Below are 12,338 nucleotides of genomic sequence, written 5' to 3' on the forward strand. Positions count from 1 at the left end.
TGCATCACCTAGCGGGCAGTCTCCCTTTTCTATTTTGGATGATGACATTTGGGAGTTCTCCAGGGATGGTGACATTATTCTCTTGGGGGACTTCAATGCTAGGACCGCCCATAACCAGACAGTATTTTATGATACCTCAGAGGAGATGTTGAGGGAGCTTGATGTTAGGGATATGGGCCTATCTAGACTCTCACAGGATGAGGAACATACAGTGTATGGGCGGTATTTGATAGACATGGGGACTGCACATGGATTGGCCATCCTGAATGGCCTACAGAGATTCCCGACATCGGGCGGTTTCACTAGCTTTCCACATCGGCATGGTGCTAGTACAGTGGACTATGTTATGGCTCAGCCCAGTCTCATTCCCTCTTTTCAGGATTTTATGGTAGGCACTAGGCCGGTTGGAATAGCAGTGGATCATGCTATCTTGTCCTTCACTCTCACATTTCAGTTCAGCACCGCTACATTGGGACAGGTCTCCACACAGACTCGTTATACCTTTACGAGGGAGACGGACACCGTATACACGGATGAGATATACAGACGCCTATGTGCCGAGGAGCCGGGACGGCCATTAGATGAGCTCACTCAGATATTGATAGAGACGCTTCATGCTGCAGCATCAGAGGCATATCCCCATAGTCAGCCTACACAGAGACGATCTGGGAACATGCCCCAGAACAGTTGGTATGATGAGGAGTGCAGAGAGATGAGGATCAGATTACAGAGAGAGGTGCTCATGGGTGTTACCACTCACAGACAGTCACGGATTACCTTCCGGCACCTAGTGCGACGGAAGAAGAGAGCTTATCTTGCTCAGTTAGAGAGGGATTTGTACCAGTTATTTATGAGTCAGGACTCAGGCGAGGCATGGAGACTATTCCATGAGCATTCACCATCACCAGCCATTACCTCCACAGAGATTTGGGGTGAGTATGCAGCATCCCTGTACACAGCACCAGGACAGCCGCCCCTGCCAGACCCATCGGAGCCATGCCCAGAGACATGTGCTTTCTTTACTGCTGAGATGGTAAGGAAAGCTATTGACAGGATGAGGACTGGGAGAGCATATGATCATGATGGTTTGGTAGCAGAGCACTTTATTCATGCCAGAGATATGCTTGCAGAGCTTATTGCTATGATGTTTAACCGAGCCATGTGTGAGGGTTTTCCTGAGACTTGGAATATGTCCACGATTGTGCCTATCTTCAAGTCAGGGGATCCCATGCTTCCTGGGAATTATCGTACCATCATGATTGGTCACACATTGGCTAGATTATATGCATCTGTTCTTGAGCAGGAGTTGAGTAGATGGGCAGAGAGAGAGGGCATACGTGCATCAGGGCAGGCAGGGTTCAGGAGAGGTTTCTCCACTCTTGACCATATCTTGACACTCAGAGCTATTATTGAGGAGGGCAGATTATATGGCAGGAGGATTTATTGTTGCTTTGTGGATTTCCGCAAAGCTTTTGACACAGTACCGAGAGCCAGGCTGATGCGCAGACTACAGGAGATGGGAGTGCCCACAGAGCTGATTTGGGGAATCATGGCTTTATACAGGACAGTTGTGGGGCAGGTACGTACTACCCAGGGTATATCTGAGATGGTTCACTCCACTATTGGGGTGAAACAGGGCTGCCCCCTTTCCCCCACCTTATTTGGGATGTATGTGGATGAGGTTTCGGACTATGTAGAGCGGGAGGGTGACAGAGGAGCACAGCTAGCAGGGACATGGATTCCGCTGTTATTGTATGCTGATGATATTGTGCTGATCTCAGATTCTCCAGAGGGGATGCAGCGTCATTTGGATGCATTGCACATGTTTGCAGAGGACAGTGGATTGTCTGTTAACCTTGGTAAAACCAAGGTGATGGTGTTTAACACCACAGCACAGTGGGTTAGGAGGTCAATGCCCACCTTTACATATGGTCAGGAGACAGTGGAGTATACAGATGCATATACTTACCTTGGTGTGGTTTTTAGTGGCCCACTATTTTCCTTGAGGAGAGCAACGGAGACCAGATTGACCAGAGCTTATGCAGCATTGGGGAGACTAGAGAAGATGTGTTCGCAGGTTCAGTTTCAGGAACCTCGAACAAAGCTCTGGCTTTTCGACACTTTGGTCACTTCAGCCATGCTGTATGGAGTGGAGATATGGGGACCCTCAGTGGATCACCACAGCCGAGCTGGTAGCACTGATGGATGGAGACGTATGGAGAGGCCCTTGGTTTCTATGATTTCCCGGATGATTAGGGCCAAGGCCTCCGTACCACATGATATTATCCGTGCAGAGATGGCTGCCCCCCCATTGGTAGTAGAGGCACTCACTCGATCAGTCTCCTTTATACATAGCACTTGGGCTCTCCCTAGAGACAGATATGCTCGCTTAGCCCTGGAGTCTTCACGACAGTTGGCATCACAGGGAGACGGATCATGTTGGTATGCACAGATGACAGATTGGTTCCAACTGCATGGCTTTAGTATGGACAGGCTACCTCCATTTCAGTACTCCCTGGATGCACCCTCCCTCTCTCTCACACGGGCAGAGATTACCAGGCTTATCAGGCAAGACTTGACTCAGCTGGACACTAGGAGGACATGGATACAGCCGACACACGAGCTTGGTACGAAGATGGCTTTCTATAGAGATCATCTTCTCCAGCTCACGGAGGATGGGTTTGTGATTAGACCCAGCTACATGGATACTCATCTTTCTCATGGGGTACGGTGTGCTATTGGTCAGATGCGCACATCCTCACACCAGCTAGAGATTGAGACTGGCAGATTCAGAGGAGTACCAGCTGAGGCCAGGATTTGTCAGCTGTGCCAGATGGAGCCAGAGACAGAGTTACATTACATATGTCACTGTCTAGTATATTATGAGATACGAGGCCGTTTCCACTGCCTGTTCAGAGAGGGCTTTGGACCACTTTCTAGAGTCATGAGATACTTGGATCAGAGATGCCTTGGATTGTACTTGCTGGAGCTGCGTAGACATAGAGAGGGTCTCCTGAGAGGGAGGGGATCAGAGAGGGAGAGACACCTACAGAGGCAGATTACAGACTTCTTTCGACCAGAGATTGAGCAGTCAGGTCAGCAGGCATTGCAGCTAGCCCCAGAGTACAGCCGCACCAGAGGTACACTGATTGATCGGGCTATAGAGCTGGGGCGGTCCAGGCGCCCCAAGATGAGAGGCGCATCTCGACACCGGCGGAGACTACAACAGAGGATCAGGACCATACTAGCACGGCATGGGAGACGTCCAGTCAGAGTACTCACCATGGAGGATATTGAGGAGATCCGCCAGCGTCCGATGCGGCACATATTATGAGATGGAGGCACCTCCATAGTGTACTCCTCCGTCCCACATGATATTGTATCCCCTCACTATATTCCACTCACCTCCATAGCGTACCCCCCCCCTCACTATATTCACACCCTATAAGGGTTTCTGTTTACCTTCCATTTCCAGTTTCATTTTCTAGGTGCCTGTAGTATCATCTTTATTTTTCATTTTCTGGGTTTTTTTATCCAGACATTGTATTAGATCCACCATGATGTAACTTTTGGTCTCATAGGTCATTATGGCCTTTTGAAGACGTTAATATAACATTTCATTTCATTTCATTTCTCTCTCTCTCTCTTTCCTCCTTTGGAGTATGCTCTAAGCTCTCCCTCTCCCTCTCTCACTCTCTCTTTCTTCCTTTGGAGTATACTCTAAGCTCTCTCTCTCTCTTTCTTTGTGTCACAGCTTCCAGGATCCAATATGCCGAAGCCATGCAACTCCTACTGGCAGGAGCACACCAATGTACTCTGGACTAGCCCTTATGGGCCTTTTGAGGATATTTCTATGATGTAGTGTTGCAGCTTGCTATGTAGTATGTGCATTGTATTCAGTTTGTTTTGATGCATTTGCAGCCTTTTAACATGGATGAGAGTCGAGACTTTTGTTGTGTAAACACTGATTCATCAGTTTATATAGAGCTAAGAGTGGTGATTGGTGATTGAAGATTGATCTCTGATTGAAAACTGGTTTTGGTATCTGATGTTTGATTTCTGAAGTAACAAGTTTTATAACGTGCGGCAAGGGTTTTGTGATTACTAATCAAATGCGTATTAGCAAAGACCTTATTAGATTGTCTTGTAGGTCTCTCTCACAATTTAAAATGTATTTGGATCTTTTTATGTTTATTTTGATATGAAATGCCATATAGATTGATATTTTTTACAATGGTACGTATTTTTACGTACACAAAAATTTTATCTGTATGGAACAACGTATAAATACGTACTGTATACATCAACTATGCATCAGGATATTATGCTTAGGGACGATCTCCCACCCAGTCTCCCCCCATCACGTCTTGAGGACCATCATATTGATTTGGTCCCTGGATCAGAATCTCCTAGTAGGTTTCTCTATCCTCTTTCCAAGACTTTAGAGGGCGAGCTAGAAAGACAGTTATCTTAGCTCCTCCGAGCCGGATTCGTTCGGCCTTCTTCCTCACCATTTGCTACAGCCATCCTATTTGTCCGAAAGAAGTACAAGTTTGCACGCCTTTGTGTAAACTACAAGGCATTGAATAAACTCACCATTAAGAATAAGTTTCCTATGCCAAGGATTGAGTACATTTTGCAGTGTTTAAATGATGCAAATTTTTTCACTAAGATCGGCCTCAAGAGTGGTTACCATTAGGTCTGCATTTTCAAAGCTGACATTCCAAAAACAGCTTTCCGGACAGAGCGTGGTCACTACGAGCTCATAGTCATGCCTTTTGGGCTTACCAATGCACCCAAAACCTTCAATAAAACGATGTCCAAGATTTTTGCAGTCCTCGTTGGTAGTGTGTCTTCATCTTTCTTGATGACATACTTGTATTCTTAGCCACTGCGTAGCAGCATCAAAAAGATGTGGAGAAAGTCTTGCAACTTTTACGCGATAATGAGCTCTACATAAACGCCAAAAACTCTATCTTCGGCGTTAAAGAGGTTCAATACTTGGGCTATACCCTCGGTTCCGATGGGATTCGATTGGATCCCAATAAGATTAATCCAAATGTAGGGAGGAGATAAATTGAAGAATAAAAGAAAATCTTCCAAAAATGAGTAAATACTTACATAAGATGAAGAGTTGATTAAGGAGAAGGTTATTAGTTAAAAAAGAAGAGATATTTAGAGGAAATGATGCATTTTTGACACCTCAGTGTGGGAAATTCTCCTCATGAAGGAGGCACCTATTTCACATGTGTGGAGGAGTTTTAAACTCATAAATAATGAGATATTTTCATCTCTCCTCTCTCCTGTTTCAACTAGATCCAAAAAGTAAGCTAAACTGACCTAAAAATGGTCAAAAATTGACCAAACTGATCTGGAAAATTCTAGAATCAGTTTGCTTGGTTAGAGGTTCAAGAGATCTTGGATTGGGACATCCCTCAGACAGCCCAAGAGATCCGTTCTTTCGTAGGTTTTTGCCACACCTACAACACCCATGTTCATCAGTTTTCCAACCTTGCAACACCTCTCACCGACTTGCTCAAGGGGGTGAAGACTTGCAGACAAAAAGTTAGAGTCATAGGTAAGGCACTTGATGCATTCCGTGCACTCCAAAAAGCTACCTCAGAAGCGTCTATTTCAAAGTTAGCATCTTGGGATGAACCTTTTGAGATCATTACCAATGCAAGCAATGTAGCCATAGGTGCAGTTCTCCAACAAGACAATAGACTTGTAGCCTACTTCAGTCGAAAGTTGGATGTCGCCGAAAAGAATTATTCGGTTTATGACAAAGAGCTTTTGGGTGTGATCACAATGCTCAAACATTAGAAGCCTTTTCTTTATGGACAGATATTCATAGTCAAAACATACCACCAAGTACTTCAGTGGCTTCAAACCATGCCAAGTGCTTGGTGGAGTGATCAGCAAGCCAAATGGAGTCAGCTCTTCCAACAATTTGGAGGAATGATCGAGTACATCCCTGGTAGTTTTAGATGCTCTTAGTCAAAAGGACAACATCCAAGCAGTGCAGGAGTCTACCATTCTCGAAATCACGGGAAAAGACTTAGATAGCATAAAAGACCAGTATGTCGACTCCCATGAGTTTGGTACTCAATACAATTTGGCCCTCACTTCTGAGCCAAGTCATTATTCAGTGCAGAACGGTTGCTTGTTCTTCAAGAACCGTCTTTGTGTCATTCGGGAAAAGTGAGCAGCTCTTCTCCATGATGCCCATGACTCCTTAGTTGGAGGACATAGAGGTATCAACAATACCCTCAAGAAATTAGAACGGTCCTTTTATTGGCCAAAAACGAGGCGTGATATATTTTCACATGTTTAAGTTTGTAAGATTTGTCAAAAAGTTAAGGTTCCACATACAAAGAAGACTGGGTTACTTCAACCTTTCCCTATTCTCGACGGACCTTTCATCGACATTTCTATGGACTTTGTAGAGTCTCTACTAGCATCCAACGGATCCCATAACACTCAGTGTTTTACTATTGTGGATCGCTTCAGTAAGTTTTGCATGCTTATCCCATGCAAGCATACAGCCACAGCTAAGGACGTAGCCTGTCTTTTTCTCAAACATTGGTATCCCATTTGTGGTTTGCTTAGCACCATTACCTCAGACAGAGATTCCAAGTTTACCTCGCATTTTTGGAGAGCATTATTTGAAAACTTTGGAACTAAGTTACAGTTGTCTAGTGCATTCCATCCACATACAGATGGTCAGACAGAAATCTATAACCAGTTGGTCTTTGATGTTCTCAAGTCATATTATCAGGACAAGCATTCCAAATGGGAACATTATCTTCCATTGGTCCAAGCCACCTTGAATGATACTCATTCATCCAGTGTCGGACAGACACTGTATGAGGCAGCCTTTGGTCGCCGTTTCTCTCCTCTTTTGACGAGATTGGTGTCTCCATCTCTTGAGGCTAACAAAACGACGGAAGCATTTTCTGAAATCATCGAGTCAGTTAAAGACCGCTTGACCAAAGCACATGAATCTTATAGCGGACATGCAAATAAGTCTAGATGAGATGTCCACTTCAAGGAAGGGGATTGGGTCTATTTGCGCATCATGAAACATAGATTGAAACAAGTGGGCAAACGTTGTCCCAAGCTTTCTTTCTGTAGTTTTGGACCATTCCCAATAGTTAAAAAGATAAGTGATGTCTCCATGAAGTTGAAGTTGCCTAACAGTTGGACGATGCATGATGTTTTCCATGTTTCTTGGCTAATACCATATGTTGGACCAGAAGTGTTTGATGTTTCAGATGAACATCAGCCAGACGTGGTAGACGAAGCAGAAGCCATTGAGCGTGAGTAGATCCTTCTTCATCGTTGGAAGCATGGTTCCGGTTGAAGAATTTTGGAGATTGAGATACCCATGAAGCCATTTGGCCAAATGAGTTGTTCTTTCAAGAGTACCCCCAGTTGTTGGCGGACTACTTGGAAGCCATGAACCTGCCGCCGAGCTAAGCAGGAGGGAATGTCACATGCACTCTACACTGTATTGCATGGTGACAAGATGGCTCATCATCATCAGTACAACATTGTACAGTATTAGCACCCTTTAGGATGATAATTGTCGTACGCCGTGACCCCATTGTAATCCTCAGTCCAGGATGTCAGGCATGAGCTACTTAGGTCATTCCTCAGCCATAGTGAGTGAGTGAGTGAGTCAAGTCACTTAACCCACTTGAAGAGATTCATTCATGCATGTAGAGTCAGTAGAAACCTTAGGGTTTACATTTGAAAGCACTCTGCATATTGTATATCATTCATCCATTGCACATAGATCATTGCACAAGCCTTGAAATAGCATTTGGTATCCTTAGGATATTTATTAGTATTTATCTGGCATTTTTTTCCTAATTTCCAACATTTAATACCATTTATCCATTGTATACAAGTCGTGTAGCATTTGGTGTCCAGTCGGCCAGCATTAAATGCCAACCGACCAGCCCTCAGATTAGTATAAATAGGCTTGCTTTGCACCATTCATTCCGTCATATCATAGATCAGCCATCAACATTGGAGCCTTCAGCGGAGCCTTCAAGGAGCATAAGCGATTGATCATTCAACCCTAGATCACGTCAGCCTTCAGCGGTTTCAGTCCATAGCACAAGGAGCATCAACGCATGAAGCATTCAGCCATTCTTCATCAAAACGCAGCACCTACAGCATTCAGTCCATAGAAGCACTTCAGTACCTTGCGTTTTCAGCATCTAGCAACATTCAGCCCGCATACAACTCATCGTTTTGCTTCAACCACTTTGGTGAAGGTAAAACTCAGCATTCATTCATAGCCTAGAAGTAGTCCCAATCAGCCCATACCTGAACCTCAGAGTTACAGCCTTCCCTCATTCCATTGGGAAGCGTGCATAGGCTCGAGATTGGTCATCATTGGTGCTTCTACAGCCGTGTACAATTCAGCCCGACTCTTGATCCTCCGAGATCTTGCGTTTGGCTTATCGTCAGTCCAAAGTTAGTCTTTTCAAAGTAATAAAGCAAATACTCTTCTGGTAACAGGATAGGGGGCCCTTCAGTGGGTAATTCGGGACCCCATATGGTGCACAGTTTATCTCTCTCTCTAAGTCTCTTAAAGTTTGAAGTCATAAAAGTAGATTGCTAAACTCACGAAACTCAGGATACGGAAGGCGGTGTGAGACTTGTGTGACAGGATCCTTAATTACGAATACTTCCGTTGCTTGTTACACTGTTGGTTTCTGAGAGGAGGTGCATAGGTCCAAGGAGAGAAACATAGCATGTGTCAAGACCCCCAGAAGCTGGTTGGTGTCTGGCAAAACCAAGGGGAGGGTTTCTTGAGAGTCGGTAGCCAGGTGGGGTTGCCCTAGAAGCTTTTATGGAGCACTCCAAGGGATGAAGTTCATCCAATGGGTGGAGCCAAGGGTGCCAAGATTAGTTTTCAAGGAGGATTCATGTTTGTGTTCAAGGATAGGGCAAGAAGGCAAGGGGAGAAAGTGGAATAGATGCACAGATCTCTACATCAAATTTAGAGTGGATTTAGAGACCCAAGGCAAGGTTTTGAGTGAAAAGGTTTTCAAGAAGAAAAGGATGATAGGTATGGGAGAACATATGTGGAGACAAGGGATGACACTCATCTAGGGTCAAAGGTTGGAATCCCATCATCAAGTTTAGTAGGATGTGCATGCACATGGAAATGCCTAAACCTGGCTAATCTTCATAGGCAGCAGATAAACATCTAGATTAAGGCTCTAGCATGGGTCCAGGTGTGCATAGAAGACAGCAGGAGGGCTTAGATCCTGTTGGCCAGATTTGAGAAGGCTTATGGAGCAGGTCGGTAGCATATATAAATATATGAATTTGTCCTCTGGCCAACTGCTGGTGGTCGGCCAGCTTCTTGGGCATATTTGGGCCTATTGAAGGCTAGGCCATGATTCACTCTTAGCATCTCACTCCCCTATGGAGTAGGTCATAGGTTAGGTTTTTGTTACCCTTTTTGAGAAGGCCAATATTGTATCCTTTTGTACTCTATGAATATGCCATCTCTCTCTCTCTCTCTCTCTCTCTATATATATATATATATATATATATATATATATATATATATTCTCTGTCTATGCTAATTGTTCTTGCATCAAGTGTTCTGATGCAGTGCTTAGGGCTGAAAGAAGACTATCCAGAGCTTCTGCACGTCACAATTGTGTTTGCAAGTCTTCCACTGCACACACCTCTGTGATTAGCATTTTCAAAGTACTAGTAGTATGACACAAAACCTACACTTATGGGTTAGACATATCCACATGCCACTCAAATGCAGTGACACACTTGTATGCATTTCTTGCTAAAAGTAGCATTATGTTCTACCTCCATAAGCTTCGCTTTTGCCTTTCAAGTTTTAGTCTGAGTCCCATTCGATTCATTGGACCATCACCTTCAATGGTCCTAGGATAGGGTGCTGTAGGGTGGAAAAACCATGTGATGCATAGCTACAGAAAAGGTCCCAATTTAGTCTGAGCTCCACTTGATTCTTTGGACAACCACCTTCAATGGTCCTAGGGTAGAGTGCTGTAGGGTGGAAAAACCGTGTGATGCATAGCTACGGAAAAGGTCTCACAAATAAAGTATTTTGATCCCATCACATGCTCTTCTCATTGTCTTAGTTTTCTATTCGTATGAAGCTAATTTATCACTAAGCTGGAATGCTAGTTATGTTATCGAGTTGTGTCATGGGCTCCCATCTAATCCTTGGATAGGTTGGCATGCTGTTATTCAGGAGAGGTTTCATTCAGGACATTTATAAGTAGGCCTAGCGGGACCAAGCAGGACATAAATAGGTAGGAGGAGATAGGAATATGTTTGTAAAGTCAAGCTGTCATGGAGGTTGGTGGGACCGATTCAGGGATAAACATAGCAGAAGCGGATGTATTATGAACAGACAGCATTGGCAGCAGGTGGGTAACATTGATGTATTATGACCAGCCAAAGAATGGCAGCAGGTAGGTCCTTGTCTGGGGCAAAAGCAATTAGTGGCATTTATATGGTCTTACATCCAATGTTTGCAACCCTGGCTATTTTTTAATTTGATTTTTCAAGCCCTTTGTTAGGCATCAAGTCTGTATAAATAGCAGGCGTTTTTCCTACCTCTATTGGCCGGCTACTTATGAGGGAGGTAATATCAATGTATGGGGAGGATTTCAGTGCCAAGATAGTAGAACACATTTGTAGCCCGACCTCGTGAAAGGTCTTGCTGGGTGGCTTGTTTTGTGCTGCATGGGTACACGGCATCTGCCCTGGTGGTCCACACGGCTTATAGACAATATTTCTTTGACTTTTATCAATCATTAAGCCCTCCCACAGTGAGACATGATAATATTGCTTCTAGACAGAAGCCGTGGGTATGAAAAATGTCTCTTGCGATCAGGAGCATGTGCGCTTTTACCCAAATGTGTCATAGATGGTTTTTAAATCTACTGCTATTTTCAAGCTTGTAAATATATGATGCATAAACATATCTCAGTTGTTAGTTTTTGTTGGATTTTTATAACAGAAGTGGCAAGCTTTGTCCATGCGTGCGAAGGTGAGGCAGTGACAAAGCTTACCAACGAGAAGATCCCCTACTTCAATGCACCGATCTATCTTGAGAACAAGACTCAGATAGGAAAAGTGGAGGAAATATTTGGCCCTATCAATGAAGTGGTAAGGTCAAAATTTTATTGCAGTGCCTAATTTTTCCTCTATGAAGGGAACACAGAAGCACATACTCATGACCTCACGAATGCGCTTCTGTGGTTTGTAGTTCTTCTCAATAAAGATGCTGGAGGGTATCATAGCCACATCTTACAGATCAGGAGACAAATTCTATATTGATCCAGCGAAGCTTCTTCCATTGCAAAGATTTTTGCCTCAACCGAAGTATGGGGTGGCTGCTTAAGATCTGCATCATCCTTGACCTATTTTATACCCTGTTTCACTGCTCATATAGCCTGCGTTGTTTTGGGTTTGTCATCTCATGTTTTCCTCTTCTTTTTTCAGGGGCCAAGGTGGATTCACACCAGGTGGAGGTAGGGGGGGTCGTGGGGGTGGCCGTGGAGGTACATGTTTTTTTTTGTCAGTAGCAATAATGTTGTCTTCTGCTTTTTAAATCTGTTTTGAAATTGAGCAATGTCTACATTGCAGGTGGAAGAGGCGGTCGAGGAGGCCGTGGCTTTCGAGGCAGAGGTGGTGGCGGAGGACGAGGCTTTGGAGGTCGTGGCAGTAGTCGTGGTGGTGGCTTTAGAGGGAGGGGAAGGTCCTGATAGTATCATTAATACCCAGGCTACCTTTTTTTGTGTCATCGATCGAGAGGGAACTTTTTGCTTTGGCTACTTTCTCCATTCTGAAATGGCTACTTTTGGTTATGAAACAAGCTCGATTCTTAGAAGTACAACTGAGCCCTCTCTCAGACGTTTATGAAAGTAGACAATTTTGGTGCTGTATTTTGATAAATGGTTTTAAGGATGATTGTTTGTCACAGTTAGGAACTGGCTTCATATATCATAAAAAAAGGCTCAGCTACGGGTGCTAGAAAAAATTTAACCATAGGTGAGCCTTTTTTCATTGGGAAAAGTGCGACCATGTCAAGGCTCTGGGGAGTCCTCGCATCAACCTTAAGAAACTGCTGCAGCCTGCAACAATCCTAAGAGGGGGCAGCATAATTTCTGATTGGTGCAGTACTTGCAGCTTGAGTTCGGAACTGGGATAGACGGCTTGTGATTGTATACGGTGGTGGTCTCTCTTCACACCCCCCTTTGCCCCTGCTGTGCTGTGCATGTTCGTACCCACCCACCCGCGCTGCCTTGCTTGCGTTTCGC

General features: G+C 44.4%; 1 protein-coding gene across 1 annotated transcript in view; it reads left to right on the forward strand.

Annotated features, from left to right (window-relative positions):
* LOC147634416 (putative H/ACA ribonucleoprotein complex subunit 1-like protein 1) overlaps positions 1–12,093 on the forward strand; it is a 35,945-nt gene extending 23,852 nt beyond the window's left edge. The window contains exons 2-5 of the mRNA XM_086805574.1: positions 11,036–11,184; positions 11,285–11,400; positions 11,521–11,579; positions 11,665–12,093. Coding sequence (XP_086661700.1) covers positions 11,036–11,184; positions 11,285–11,400; positions 11,521–11,579; positions 11,665–11,783 — 443 coding nt within the window. The 3' untranslated portion in view covers positions 11,784–12,093. The remainder of the gene's footprint in view (positions 1–11,035; positions 11,185–11,284; positions 11,401–11,520; positions 11,580–11,664) is intronic.
* The last annotated feature ends 245 nt before the right edge of the window (positions 12,094–12,338 follow it).

The sequence above is a fragment of the Cibotium barometz genome, chromosome 11 (assembly GCF_041138505.1).
Source record: "Cibotium barometz isolate CiBa-2024 chromosome 11, ASM4113850v1, whole genome shotgun sequence".
NCBI lineage: Eukaryota > Viridiplantae > Streptophyta > Polypodiopsida > Cyatheales > Cibotiaceae > Cibotium > Cibotium barometz.